Source organism: Zootoca vivipara, chromosome 16, assembly GCF_963506605.1.
Source record: "Zootoca vivipara chromosome 16, rZooViv1.1, whole genome shotgun sequence".
NCBI classification, from domain to species: Eukaryota; Metazoa; Chordata; class Lepidosauria; order Squamata; family Lacertidae; genus Zootoca; species Zootoca vivipara.
The window spans coordinates 34,576,232-34,588,972 of record NC_083291.1 but is presented as its reverse complement, the minus strand read 5'-3'; the positions used below and the strand labels follow the sequence as shown (position 1 = coordinate 34,588,972).

At 47.8% G+C, this 12,741-nt stretch overlaps 1 protein-coding gene across 1 annotated transcript; it reads left to right on the top strand.

The window, feature by feature from the left end:
• Positions 1-1,225: 1,225 nt before the first annotated feature.
• Positions 1,226-11,373, top strand: LOC118075336 (adenylate kinase isoenzyme 1). Its single transcript, XM_035097247.2, has 5 exons — positions 1,226-1,286; positions 2,224-2,423; positions 4,057-4,170; positions 8,648-8,842; positions 11,276-11,373. The coding sequence occupies exons 1-5, from the start codon at positions 1,226-1,228 to the stop codon at positions 11,360-11,362; spliced, it is 657 nt and encodes a 218-aa protein (XP_034953138.1). The 3' UTR covers positions 11,363-11,373.
• The last annotated feature ends 1,368 nt before the right edge of the window (positions 11,374-12,741 follow it).

Below are 12,741 nucleotides of genomic sequence, written 5' to 3'. Positions count from 1 at the left end.
GATGTAATTGCAAAAGCAGATACAGTACGTACAGTATTATCCTATCTTCATCTGGCCCACAGGAAAACCATGCAGAGAACTCCTGCCATGGACATGTTTGTGTGCATCTCTGTGCAAAGGTGGGATGTTCCCACTGCACCTCTACCCAAAGCCAGAGCCAGGTGGATGATAAAGGCTTTGTGTGATCTTTGGTGACCAGCACCATTCTAGGGTAGTGGTGGGGCATCTCCTGCCCCTGGGCCTGATTAGGCTCACCAAGTCTCCCTCCCCCCCAATTTGGTCAATGAGTCAATTTTGGAAAGCCACACACACCTGCCCAATAGCTGATCGTTGTTGTTGTTTAGTCGTTTAGTCATGTCCGATTCTATGTGACCCCATGGACCAGAGCACGCCAGGCACCCCTGTCTTCCACTGCCTCCCGCAGTTTGGTCAGACTCATGTTGGTACGGTGCCAACCAGCAGAGTTCTGTGCATCGTACATCATCATGGCTGGCCTGAAAGCCCCGTGCAAAAGGCTGTGTCTAGTCAGCTGATCGCCTAGTCTTGTGGGACACCAGGCTCCACAAGCTGTGATTGTCAGGGCTTGAGAAGTCTGGTCTGGCACAGTGCTTTGCAGATCCTGAGCTTAGCAAACTGGGTTTAGAAGAACTTCTATAGGAAGAGAGTACTGAGGACTGAATAATTTTTAAGCAGCCTGATGTAAGAGGATCCAAAAGCTGTAGACAAGAAACAGCTGAGGGAGGCCAAAGCTTAGACTACTTCCATACTCACCCTGTGGCACTTGACTTGTTCTGCAATGCAATAATAGCAATTGTCAGGATGCAGCCTTCAGTAGCCTACTCCCCCCCCCCATCCCCCGTGGGAGTTACAATCAAGAAAAGGAGACAGGTACTTCCTTTTCTGCTAGCCACCTTCAATTATATCAGATGGTTTATTTTATTCAGTATCAAACTGAACACTAAGTCCAGATATGAATGAAATGCCAGTTTCTCAGTTTGCCTCCAATCCTTCTGCCCATCTGTTCTCTGCCCCCCTACCAAAGTAGTTCAGTCTAGTTGCCCCAGTTTTGCTTGCCATAAAATCTATGACATCACATGTCTGTGACATCAGAAAGACAGCTCAGGGGAGTCACAGATCAGTTCAGCTGAAATGGCCAAATTATTTTTTTACAGGAATTTGAAGGTTGTGGGGACCAGTACCTGCAGATCCCTGGATGCGCACAGGGATGGGGATTTGCCAGGGCAGCCTTCCAGAATCCACCAAGCCCTTGAAACGTGAACTACAAGGTAACTGATTGCATTTATTTCTGTTTTGTGCATTCTGCAGCGTTCCAGTCAATAGATTTCCCTTAGGTTTTACTCCCAGGTCTGGGACAGAGAAAGGCATCCACTTCAAGCCCTGCCCAGGGCACAAACCATCAGAAAGTTCTGAACAAGTTGCAGAAGAATGAACATAAGAATTCTGGTTCACCCAACAGGGTTTGCACAAGAGAATTAATTCTGCAGTGGATAGTGCCCTGTGGACTAGACCTGTCTCCCATTCCATTACCCTGCAGCCATCATTTTGCTGCCTGGTGCAGTTTTTGCTCCACTTGTGGTAGAGTTTACCTGTCCCTATTCACAAACCAAAGTGGTGCTCTTGCATTGCTAGTTTCAGTGGGGGCTGCTAAGGAGAACGGACTGGTAGCTTGTGGCCCATATTAATTAGCAATCAATTTGGATTTTTGGCCTCTGGCACTCAATTGTTTTGGACAGCCCAACAGAAACTTGCCCTTACCAACCTACCAATTGAGATACATGCTGGGGGTTCAAACAGGTGTCTAATGAGGCAGAGGAGGCAGTACCAAAACCGGCAGACTAGCAGCTCCTGAGGATGTCATTGCTTCCATGAGATTGAAGACCACTCTCTTATTTATTTCATAACATTGGCACCATCTACCAGTAAGGTCTTCACAGTAATGTACCATCTGCACTCGGCCGTAACATTGCCCATAAATAGGTATATATCAATAGTATATTTGGAAAACAAAAAGGTCTGCAACACAAAAATGTTGAACCTGTGTTTAATGCCTTGAAACCATTCAAAATGTCCCACCTGAGGTGGCCATCCCCACGCTGCTTATTGGAAGGGCTGCCTCAACCCCAGATTGCAGTGATTTAATTCTTGCACCTTATTGCTAAGTAGAAAGTTCCCTTTCTTATACCTCACATTCTTTCACTGCAGAGAAGCTGCAGAGTTCCATCATCATTTTTATGGTAGGCGGTCCAGGTTGCGGCAAGCATATACATGGTCACAGGCTCGCCAGCAAGTATGATTTCTACCACGTTGGCATCGGAGAGCTGCTGCGAGCGGAAGCCAGCAGGCCTACCCGGAAAGGCAAGACCATTAGGGACATCCTACTGAAAGGGGCTCTGGTGCCCTCGGTAAGAAACCCTCACACCTGCCACCTGCAGAACCCCTTTCCATTAGATTAGATAAGCACTGTGTATGTTGTGTTTCGGATAATAAAACCTTCAGAGGAGAAACAGAAGAATCTATATGGCCCAGTCACAGCCATACAGAAATACTCAATGTAAGTATTAAAAAAGTAACATGCTTGGAGTAGACTGCTCCATGCAATAAGGGACCCTGCTTTATAAGGGTCCTGGGCTGCAAGGAAGGTTCTGCCTGCATCCAAAGAAACTTATGTAGAAGCCTTGGCAAGGGCAATAAGATTGTTGCTCTTCTGCCTCTCCTGCGGTCTTCCTGAAGGCATCTGGTTGGCCAGAGTGTGAGACAGGATGCTGAACTACCTCCATGTTCCACCTGCATTCCTACAGCACTGGGAACACCACCTGATCAGTTCCGTGGCCACTCTTTTGGCTGGTCTTCTGAATAGCAAGAGCAGAAGAGAGTCTTGATTGTGGCGCAAACTGGAACAGAAGTATTGTTCTTTCAAGGGGGAGCCGCCACCACCTGAACACAACTGCAGCCGGTCTCTCTTTCTCTCTCTCGCTCACGTATTTTAATTCTCCCTTTCTGAAAGCAACAGTGAAAATCACACTGAATCCAGGGCTTGGTTGCCTTGGTAAGCTCAGACCAGTTTCCTGAATTTGCCCACAGTTAGTGTTGGCTAACTGTTGGGACGCGGGTGACGCTGTGGGTTAAACCACAGAACCTAGGGCTTGCTGATCAGAAGGTCGGTGGTTCGAATCCCCATTATGGGGTGAGCTCCTGTTGCTCGGTCCCAGCTCCTGCCAACCTAGCAGTTCGAAAGCACGTCAAAGTGCAAGTAGATAAATAGGTACCGCTACAGCGGGAAGGTAAACGGCGTTTCCATGCGCTGTTCTGGTTCGCCAAAGCGGCTTTGTCATGCTGGCCACATGACCCAGAAGCTGTATGCCGGCTCCCTCGGCCAGTAAAGTGAGATGAGCGCCGCAACCCCAGAGTTGTCCGCAACTGGACCTAACAGTCAGGGTTCCCTTTACCTTTACTAGGTAAAGGGACCCCTGACCATTAGGTCCAGTTGTGACTGACTCTGGGGTTGCGGCGCTCATCTCGCGTTATTGGCTGAGGGTGCCGGTGTACACTTCCAGGTCATGTGGCCAGCATGACAAAGCCGCTTCTGGTGAACCAGAGCAACACACAGAAACGCCGTTTACCTTCCCGCTGTAGCGGTACCTATTTATCTACAGGAATTCAAACCGCCGACCTTCTGATCGACAAGCCCTAGGCTCTGTGGTTTAACCCACAGCGCCACCCGCATCCCATTACTTATACTAGTGTTGGCTAAATGTTTATGGCTACTGCTGATGGTTTGCTTGCACAGTACTTTACAAACAGGCCGCCTGCTGCGATGCGGTCTAATCTATTATAGTGGGAAACTGCTCCCATAGGTTAGTTCTTTCTGGACTGAAACCTAAAACGCTCTTTACAGGGACTTGAATATGGCCAGAGATTGAGGCCCTCAGAGGACATCAGAAAGGTGGATGAAACAGCGCTAGCTTGGGTGGTTTATAGTTGTATTTATCTGGTGTAAGAAAGCTCTTTGACGATGGGAGATGCCTGTCTCTCCAGGGCTACATCTTGAAACTGCTTACTGACAACATGCTAAAAGCCGAAAACGTCAAAGGATTCTTTGTTGAAGGCTTCCCCCGGGAAATCCATCAGGCCAAGCTATTTGAGAAAGTGGTGAGTGTGGCTTCTGAGTGGGAGGTGAAAGGGAAAGAGAGGCTTGACCTGTGTCAAGGAAGGAAATGGTCCAGAGGCTCTCAGGTTGAAATGTGCAACATCAAATGGGTAACTTGTGGGTTGGCAAGGAATACATTCCCAATAGTCCAGTGGCTGACTGGTTGCATGCCAGATCTTTGGGTTCTGTTTCCTACTCGAAGAGGGCTGGGGGGAAACAGTTCGGCATAGATAGCAGAGATGCAAGAATCCTGTGCTTGTAACTGTTTTGTTGGGTCAGAAGCTAAATTAAAAGCTGGTTGGAAAGCAACAATGCAAATCCCTAGTCAGGTGATGCTGTGAAAATCAAGTAAAGTCAAACCTTGGTTTGTTGAACGTAATCCGTTCCAGAAGCCCATTCCGAAACATTCAACAACCAAGGCGCGGCTTCCGATTGGCTGCAAGAGCTTCTTGCACTCAAGCGGAAGCTGCGTTGGATGTTCGGCTTCCGAAAACCGTTTGAAAACCGGAACACTTACTTCCGGGTTTTCGGCGTTCAGGAGCCGAACACCGTTCAACATTGGAGGCATTCGGGAACTGAGGTTTGACTGCATAGCTCAAAGGGTCTGGTTCTTTTTGCCTGGGTTTAATAATAATAATAATAATAATAATAATAATAATAATAATAATAATAATATATTATTTATACCCCGCCCATCTGGCTGGGTTTCCCCAGCCACTCTGGGCGGCTTCCAACAGAAAAATAAAACACAGTAATCCATTAAACATTAAAAGCCTCCCTGAACAGGGCTGCCTTCAGATGTCTTCTAAAAGTCTGGTAGTTGTTTTCCTCTTTGACATCTGTTGGGAGGGTGTTCCACAGGGCAGGCGCCACCACCAAGAAGGCCCTCTGCCTAGTTCCCTGCAACTTGGCTTCTTGCAACGAGGGAACCGCCAGAAGGCCCTTGGTGCTGGACCTCAGTGTCCGGGCAGAATGATGGAGGTGGAGACGCTCCTTCAGGTATACTGGACCGAGGCCATTTAGGGCTTTAAAGGTCAGCACCAACACTTTGAATTGTGCTCGGAAACGTACTTTGTTTTTCAGCTCTCTCACAGGTCTTTATAATTTGGGCAATACTTACTACTGTTTGCGAGAGGCGTTCTATCCCTGTCACTGCAAGCTCAGAGAAGGAACTGTACCTCTAAAATATTCTGAGCTGAGAAGTACTAACCTTTAAGACCAGCATGTTGTCACGTAGAACAGTGGTCCTCAACCCCCAGGCCACGGATTGGTACCGGTCCGTGGATCAATTGGCACCGGGCCGCCCAAGGAACATTAAATACAATTAAAATTATTAAATCAAAACAATCTAAATAAAATATGAGCTTTCGTGTGCATGCACACTTCTTCAGATACAATGTGCATGCACATGAAAGCTCATACCTATGACAAATTTAGTTGGTCTCTAATGTGTTACTGGAAGTATTTTTTTTATTTTGTTTTGACTGTGTCAGACCAACACGGCTACCTACCTGTAACTAAAAAATATATAAACAATCAACGCCCCCCCCCCTCAGCGGACCGCAGTAAAATGATCAAACATTGACTGGTCCGCAGGCGATAAAAAGGTTGGGGAGCACTGACGTAGAACACCACATTCACAACTGTGTTTTGCCTACAGAAGTTTGCCTATTTCACATCAAATGTTTAGTACAGATTGGGTGGGGGTGTCAGCCAGACCAGCAGCTAACTCCTTACAGCAGGATCTCAGACCACACGCCGTACCGTGCCTTGAAGTAAGGTTGCTTCCAGAGGTTTCATGTGGCACTTCACATGAAATTATGTCCAGATAACAGCACCTGCTTACAAGTCCTCTCCCACCCAGCTCCTGTTGCTGTGCTGCCCAATACTGTGACCTCCCCTTTTTACCTTAGTTATACTGTGACCATGAATCCATCACCTTGTTCCCTAAATCCTATTGGCTTCTATGAGCTTAGGACAGTGGTTCCCAACGAGCTATGCCAGAGGGGTCCGCAAGATGCTATTAGAATAAAAAATATATTAAATATATTTCGTATGATAACAGATTTTTTGCTTTGGCTGCTTCCTGCATGAGCAGAGTCTAGCGCAAAACTAGAATTAGATAGAGGCAGTAGTTCTGCTGTATGCTGTTAGGTGGCGCTTTACAAACACTACTGTTTTGCAAAGAGGCAGCGCGCGCATTCTACTAACGCTCACCTCCCCAAGATGCTTTGCGCGCGTCGGCTTCATTTGTGCGCTACTGCGCAGGTACCCTGTCTTCTCCATTCCCCTCCCTCCTCCCTGGCGCGCGCTGCCTCTTTGCAAAACAGTAGTGTTTGTAAAGCGCCACCTAACAGGGCTCTCTTTTTAATTTTAGGATTAGGAATTAATGGGGGTCCTTGTCACAATAGCGGCTCAATGAGGGGTCCTCGAGAAAATTTTGTTGGGAACCCCTGGCTTAGGAGATTAGATGAATTCATGGTTGGGGCCTATCAATGACTAATAAATGATGGCTAAATGGAATTTCACAGAGGCAGTATACTGGGGGAGGATAACAGCAGGGAGAGCTGTTGCCTTCATATACAGTGGTACCTCGGGTTGAGTACCCAATCCATTCCAGGGTGCCGTTCGCGCCCCAAAAAGTACTCAACCCGAGCAGCACTTTAGCACATGCGCAAAGCACCGATAGTGCTTCTGCGCACGCGCAAAGCGTGAATGCTTATGTGCATGCGTGCACAGAGGAGAAGCCGGAAGTAAACACTTTCGGGTACGCAACCTGCAGCGTACGCAACCAGAGGTATGACTGTACTCCACTTTTGGGCTTTTACAAGCATCTGACTGGCTTGTAGAAGCAATACGGACTTTGATGAAGACGGCCTTCTCGGTGGCTGCTCCCAGACTGTGGAACTCGCTTTCTAGGCTAGCTCCTTCTCTTTCCTTTTGCCAGCAGGCAAATGCTTTTGTTCAGACAGGCCTCTGGCCACTAGCTGGTTGTTGTGGCAGGGTCTTCTGGGAGTGGCTGAGCCACATTTTCTCTTTTCTCTTGTGCTTTTAAGTGTTTTCAGCACTGTTTTTACTTAATGTTTTAAAGTTTTATATTGTGTTTTTTTCGCTGTATGTGTTTTAATTCATGCCGTGGGCCGCCTTGGGTCCTGCATGGAGATAAAGGTGGGACAGAAATGTAATACCGTGTTTCTCATATTATAAGTCATGTCTTATAATTTTTTTTACTCAAGAAAATAAGCCTATGGCTTATTTTCGGGGGGTGTCTTATTATTTTTTAAAAAAATTACAGTATGGTACCGTACCTCCCCTGTCGCGGCTCGGCGCCCGGAACTGGCTGCTGCTGCGCTGCTAGGCGCGTTGTCGGCGCTTCAGCAGGGCACGCTGCTGGGTCCCGCCGGGCCGGGTTGGGGCTTGGAGCAGCGCCAGCGCCAAGCGCCAGCCCAGCAGCGGGACCGGCGGGACCTGCAGTGCGCGCTGCTCCAAGCCCTGACGCGGTGGCGGGACGCAGCAAGAGCCGCAGCACGCTCAAGCTCGGGGCGTTTTTCACTCGCTCCTGCTTGGCGCCGAGCTCCCAGCAAGACTCACCGCCGCTGCTGCCTCCGCGCGCAGCAGTTCAAAGCTCCAGTGGGGCAGCCTCTTCGCAAAGGAGCTCCAGGAGGGACCAGCGAGTGGCAGCCGCGGCGGCCAATGAAGGCTCGGCCGGGTGTTCTTTGTTGTTGTAGCTGCGTTCCGCTGCGTCCCTCCTCTTCCTGTCGCGGCTCGGCGCCCGGAACTGGCTGCTGCTGCGCGCGTTGTCGGCGCTTCAGCAGGGCACGCTGCTGGGTCCCGCCGGGTCGGGGCTCCACGCGGCGCGCGCTGAGGCTCTTGCCGGGTCCTGCCGCCGGGTCGGGGCTCGGAGCAGCGCGCGCTGCGGCTCTTGCTTCATCCCGCCGCCGGATCGGGGCTTGGAGCAGCACGCACTGCGGTTCTTGCCAGTCCCGCCGCCGGGTCAGCGCTTGGCGCGGTGCATGCTGCTGGACATTTTGGAGGGGCAGCAGCAGCCGGTTCCGGGCGCTGACAGGCATCTTCCTCTTCCATGGCGCCATCCAGACCTGCTCCCACCACTACGGCTTATTTTTGGGGTATGTCTTATATTTCTTCAACTCAGGAAAATCCTGCCATGGCTTATTTTGTAGGGATGACTTAAAATATGAGAAACACGGTAATAATAATAATAATAATAATAATAATAATAATAATAATAATAAAATTTATTTATACCCCTCCCTCCCTGGCCAAGACCGGGCTCAGGGCGGCTAACATCAGGTATAAAAACAATTGATTAAAATACAACTTAAAAACAGGATTAAAATAAAATGAACAAAGAAATCCACTCCCCCCCCCATGCCTGCCCTGAATCCTGGCTAGTCTCCTCAGTTCCTATACACCCAGTGCAAACCAATTAACAGCCGAGTTGTATGTTTCATGTTGCAGGTGGGGCGTGCACCCAACATTGTGATAGTGCTTGACTGCTCAACGGAGACTATGGTCCAGCGACTGCTGATCCGAAGCCAGATGGGCGAGAGGGTGGACGACCATGATCAAATCATCCGGCACCGGCTTGAGACTTACTATACACTGTGTGAGCCCGTCTTCGCCCACTACCTACAGAAAAGCCTACTTCGGCATGTAGGTCTCGGAGAACTTGGCTGGGCCCCCTCCCTTGTCCTTTCCCACAGAATCCAGGCATGGAAGTCCTGGCAACTTTGCAAGAGAGCAGCTTATTTGCTTCTGATGTGGATAAGCACCCTTCAGAATGACTCTCTCTTGCCTATTAACAGGGCCATTTGAAAAGTTGTGTCCAATAGGCAGCGAGGCACGTTACTGCATGGGAGGGTTTACTGAAGACCCTCCCCCTCCTAAGGAAGCTTTAAGACAGGCACCCCCAAACTTTGGCCCTCCAGATGTTTTGGACTACAATCCCCATCATCCCCGACCACTGGTCCTGTTAGCTAGGGATCATGGGAGTTGTAGGCCAAAACATCTGGCGGGCCGCAGTTTGGGGTTGCCTGCTTTAAGACAAAAGGAAGGGCAGGAGGCTGGAAACCGCCACATTAGACCCCAACCTTCTTATTTCAGGGAGGTCTTCCAGAAATGCTTGTACAAAAGTGATACTGGAATGCAAAATCTCAAATGCACTCACTCCTCAACCAAGTACAGTGGTACCTCTACTTATGAATAACTCTACTTACAAATGTTTCTACTTACGAATGGAGCTCCGTCCGCCATCTTGGATGCGGTTTAGATAGGATTTTTTCTACTTACGAATTTTTAGATAGGGTTGCTTCTACTTACAATTTTTTTTCTCCCAATGCATTCCTATGGGATTCGACTTACAATTTTTTTCGACTTACAAATGTGCATTCGGAACGCATTAAATTCGTAAGTAGAGGTACCACTGTAATAGGATCATAAGCAGAAGGGCCCTCTAGTAGATCATTTGCTACAATTCCCTTCCTTGAAGCAGGATGGCAGATACAGTCATACCTCGGTTTAGGTACGCTTCGGTTTGAGTACTTTCAGTTTAAGTACTCCGCGGACCCATCTGGAACGGATTAGTCCACTTTCCATTACTTTCAATGGGAAAGTTCGCTTCACGTTAAGTACGCTTCAGGTTAAGTACGGACTTCCAGAACCAATTACACTCGTACTGTACTTCGGGTTAAGTACGCTTCAGGTTGAGTACTCCGCAGACCGTCTGGAATGGATTAATCCACTTTCCATTATTTTCAATGGGAAAGTTCGCTTCAGGTTAAGTACAGACTTCCGGAACCAATTGTGTACTTAAACCGAGGTACCACTGTATCCAAGAACTTCTAAAGCAGGCATGCCCAACCTCCGGCCCTCCAGATGTTTTGGCCTACAACTCCCATGATCCATAGCTAACAGGATCCATAGCTAACAGGACCAGTGGTCAGGGCTGATGGGAATTGTAGTCCAAAACTCATCACTGCCTCTTGCTCTAAAGAAGCCACTGAAAACTGCTTTCCAGGAGCAGCTCTATCTGATGGGAGCTGGCCCCATACCCCTCAGGTGCCCAAGGGCAGCTGAAGAATGACAAGGAGCCACCCCCCTTCTAGAAGGGATCAAATTCCCATCCATGCTGATGGCAAAAGGAAAGACTAAGGCAAGGTATTAAATCGTTGGACCTCTTTCCCAAAGAAACCGTTAAATCGTTGGACCTCTTTCCCAAAGAAACTGTTACAAAATAGTGAGAATGCTTTTGAGCTCTCCAAAATTCTTCATTAGGCTGGTTGTTAAGCAAAGCAGGGGGTAGGAAGAAAAAAAGGTTGGCTCAATGGAATACTGTATGGACTTTGTGGCTACTCTGTTAGTGTTAAATATGTTAACGCCGACAAAACTTCAGTTAAATCGGATTAGGCTCTATTTGGTATTGATGGTATTGATGGATTTGAAGATGCACCTCAATATATTACTCAACTGGATTTTTGCATCTCTTCTTATAGGTCAACAAAGCTGTCTTTGCTTTTTGCCTGCAATTTTGTCAGATGTGAATTAAGCCAAACATAATCTAAACAGAAAGCAAACTTCTTGCTCTAGAGCAGCTGAGGTCAAGGAAGATTTTTAGTCTCCCCTGTTACCAGTGACAGTAGATGTGGCCTGTTTTGCACAAGACCTCTATAGGAACCAATTAAGTTAAACTGAGCAAAGAGGCTACAGATAGGGACAGGGGTTTGTGTGTTCTTTCACCCCATGAGTGGGGGCACAGAACACATTTGGCCCCCACAGCAATTTGCTTCTTTTTCTTATCTGTGGGACTATCCCATGGGAAATTTTTAACAGCTGCACCAGTGATGGCCATACCTGCTCTGCTCCAAGCCCTCCTAAAACTGGGCAGGCTTCCTTTCATTGTCAATGTCTACCCCAGCATGGGGGTGGGGCAGCAGCAAGTGTTGTTTTCTGTTGCATACTTGGCATAATTCCTTATAAACAGAGGCGTGCTTGGGCTTTCTATACCCGGTGGTAACAAACAGAAGAGTCTCCTCTGTAAGTAGTTGTCTCCAGATGTGCCCAAGAGCTCTTCATTCCATTTATTTACAGATCCTTGGGGAAGAACCACCAGACACCATTTTTACCAAATCCTGCAGTGTAGTCGATGAAGTGATAAAGGCAGCTACCACGACATGAAGTGCAAAGCTAGTTATCTCTACCTAAAAAATAAAGATTTATGCTGCTTGTCCTTTGCAAGCTTTTTTTTTTAAGTCTCCGAGCTAGTTCACACACACACACACACACACACACACACACACACACATATACATCGCTTGACGACTTGTACCTTAGTTGCAAATTCCTTTGGAAAATCGTGTGTTTGGTGGTGCATTCATCAATCAATGAGCATGTATGTGTTTAATAGCCCTTGGCTAGCAGGGCCCAGTGCTGGCCAAAGGATGCAGCTCACAAAAATGCCCAAGCCACATGGCTAGCACCTACTTCAACTGATCACAGGGCAGTAACTAGCACAGAAGCATCCTTACTGTAAATGGAAGATGTGATCCGTACTAATAGTTTCTTCAGTAAGTTCCCCTTCATTTCCTGCTACAGTGGGCCATTCACACCTGTTCTTAGCTGCTGTATACAGTGAGCGTTTTGCATTTCAAGATCAATAAAGACCAGGCTGTTGCACCATGCTCCCGCAATCCTTCTATGACTTTTCTTCCGAGTAGGCAAAGCTGACCCCCAGGATTAGAAACTTGTAAAGTTACCAAGCAGTCAAGAGGTTCTACAACACTGAAGCACAGTAGCAAGATAAATGCAAGCTATTTCCGTTTCAGGCATGCTTCATGTATTTCTTGTCAAGTAGCCATGTGTCCGTCCATCTATCCCTTTAATAGATTCCTTCTCCACATATAACTTCCTTTTGAAAGTTGTAAAAGGAAATATATGTGAAGAGGGAATGTCTATAAAAGGGGGGGACGGACAGACGGACACATGGCTATCCAAAAGGCTATGTAGTGCTTTTTAGCACCGAGTGCTTACTCCAGCAACAAAGGATCTCTTACACAGCCTACAACTGAGGATGTATGGGAGAGTAGGAGTAGCAAGCAGCTCAGCAGAACAGAAGCCACCAGCGCCACTTACCACAACCCTCCCCATTTCCCCTTCGTATAATCCGACACAGAAGAGTAAGAGAATCATTGCATCCAAATACAAACAGGTGTTTCGCACTGGCTCAACCCTGGGAGACCTGAGCATAATAGTTGGTCTCCAAATCTACTGCACCAGCCTCTGGAGCCAGAACTCTCCCAGAATCCATCTGCACCATTTATGCTCTAGTCACCTTTTGGGCAGGTCACAAAACAGCTCAAGGAAATGCCATTTCGTGTTGGTGTCAGTCAAGACATTCAGATCCGGCAGAAAATCTTGAGTAATGCAGTTGAGTGTCATCGAGTCACAAAACGATGAGACGTGATCTATTCTAGGTGGCTGAAGCACCCAAGGCTTCCAGCAGCTGGTGCAGTCTTCCAGAAATTTCGATTGTGTAACACTACACCCCCCCCCCCAAT

What these genes read in the sequence shown, in the direction of transcription:
- LOC118075336 (XM_035097247.2), top strand. Translation starts at nt 1,226, where the DNA reads ATGGGGATTTGCCAGGGCAGCCTTCCAGAATCCACCAAGCCCTTGAAA. An exon ending in AAGGGGCTCTGGTGCCCTCG is followed by an intron (nt 2,424 to 4,056) that starts GTAAGAAACCCT and finishes CTGTCTCTCCAG; the next exon opens with GGCTACATCTTGAAACTGCT. An exon ending in CCAAGCTATTTGAGAAAGTG is followed by an intron (nt 4,171 to 8,647) that starts GTGAGTGTGGCT and finishes TTCATGTTGCAG; the next exon opens with GTGGGGCGTGCACCCAACAT.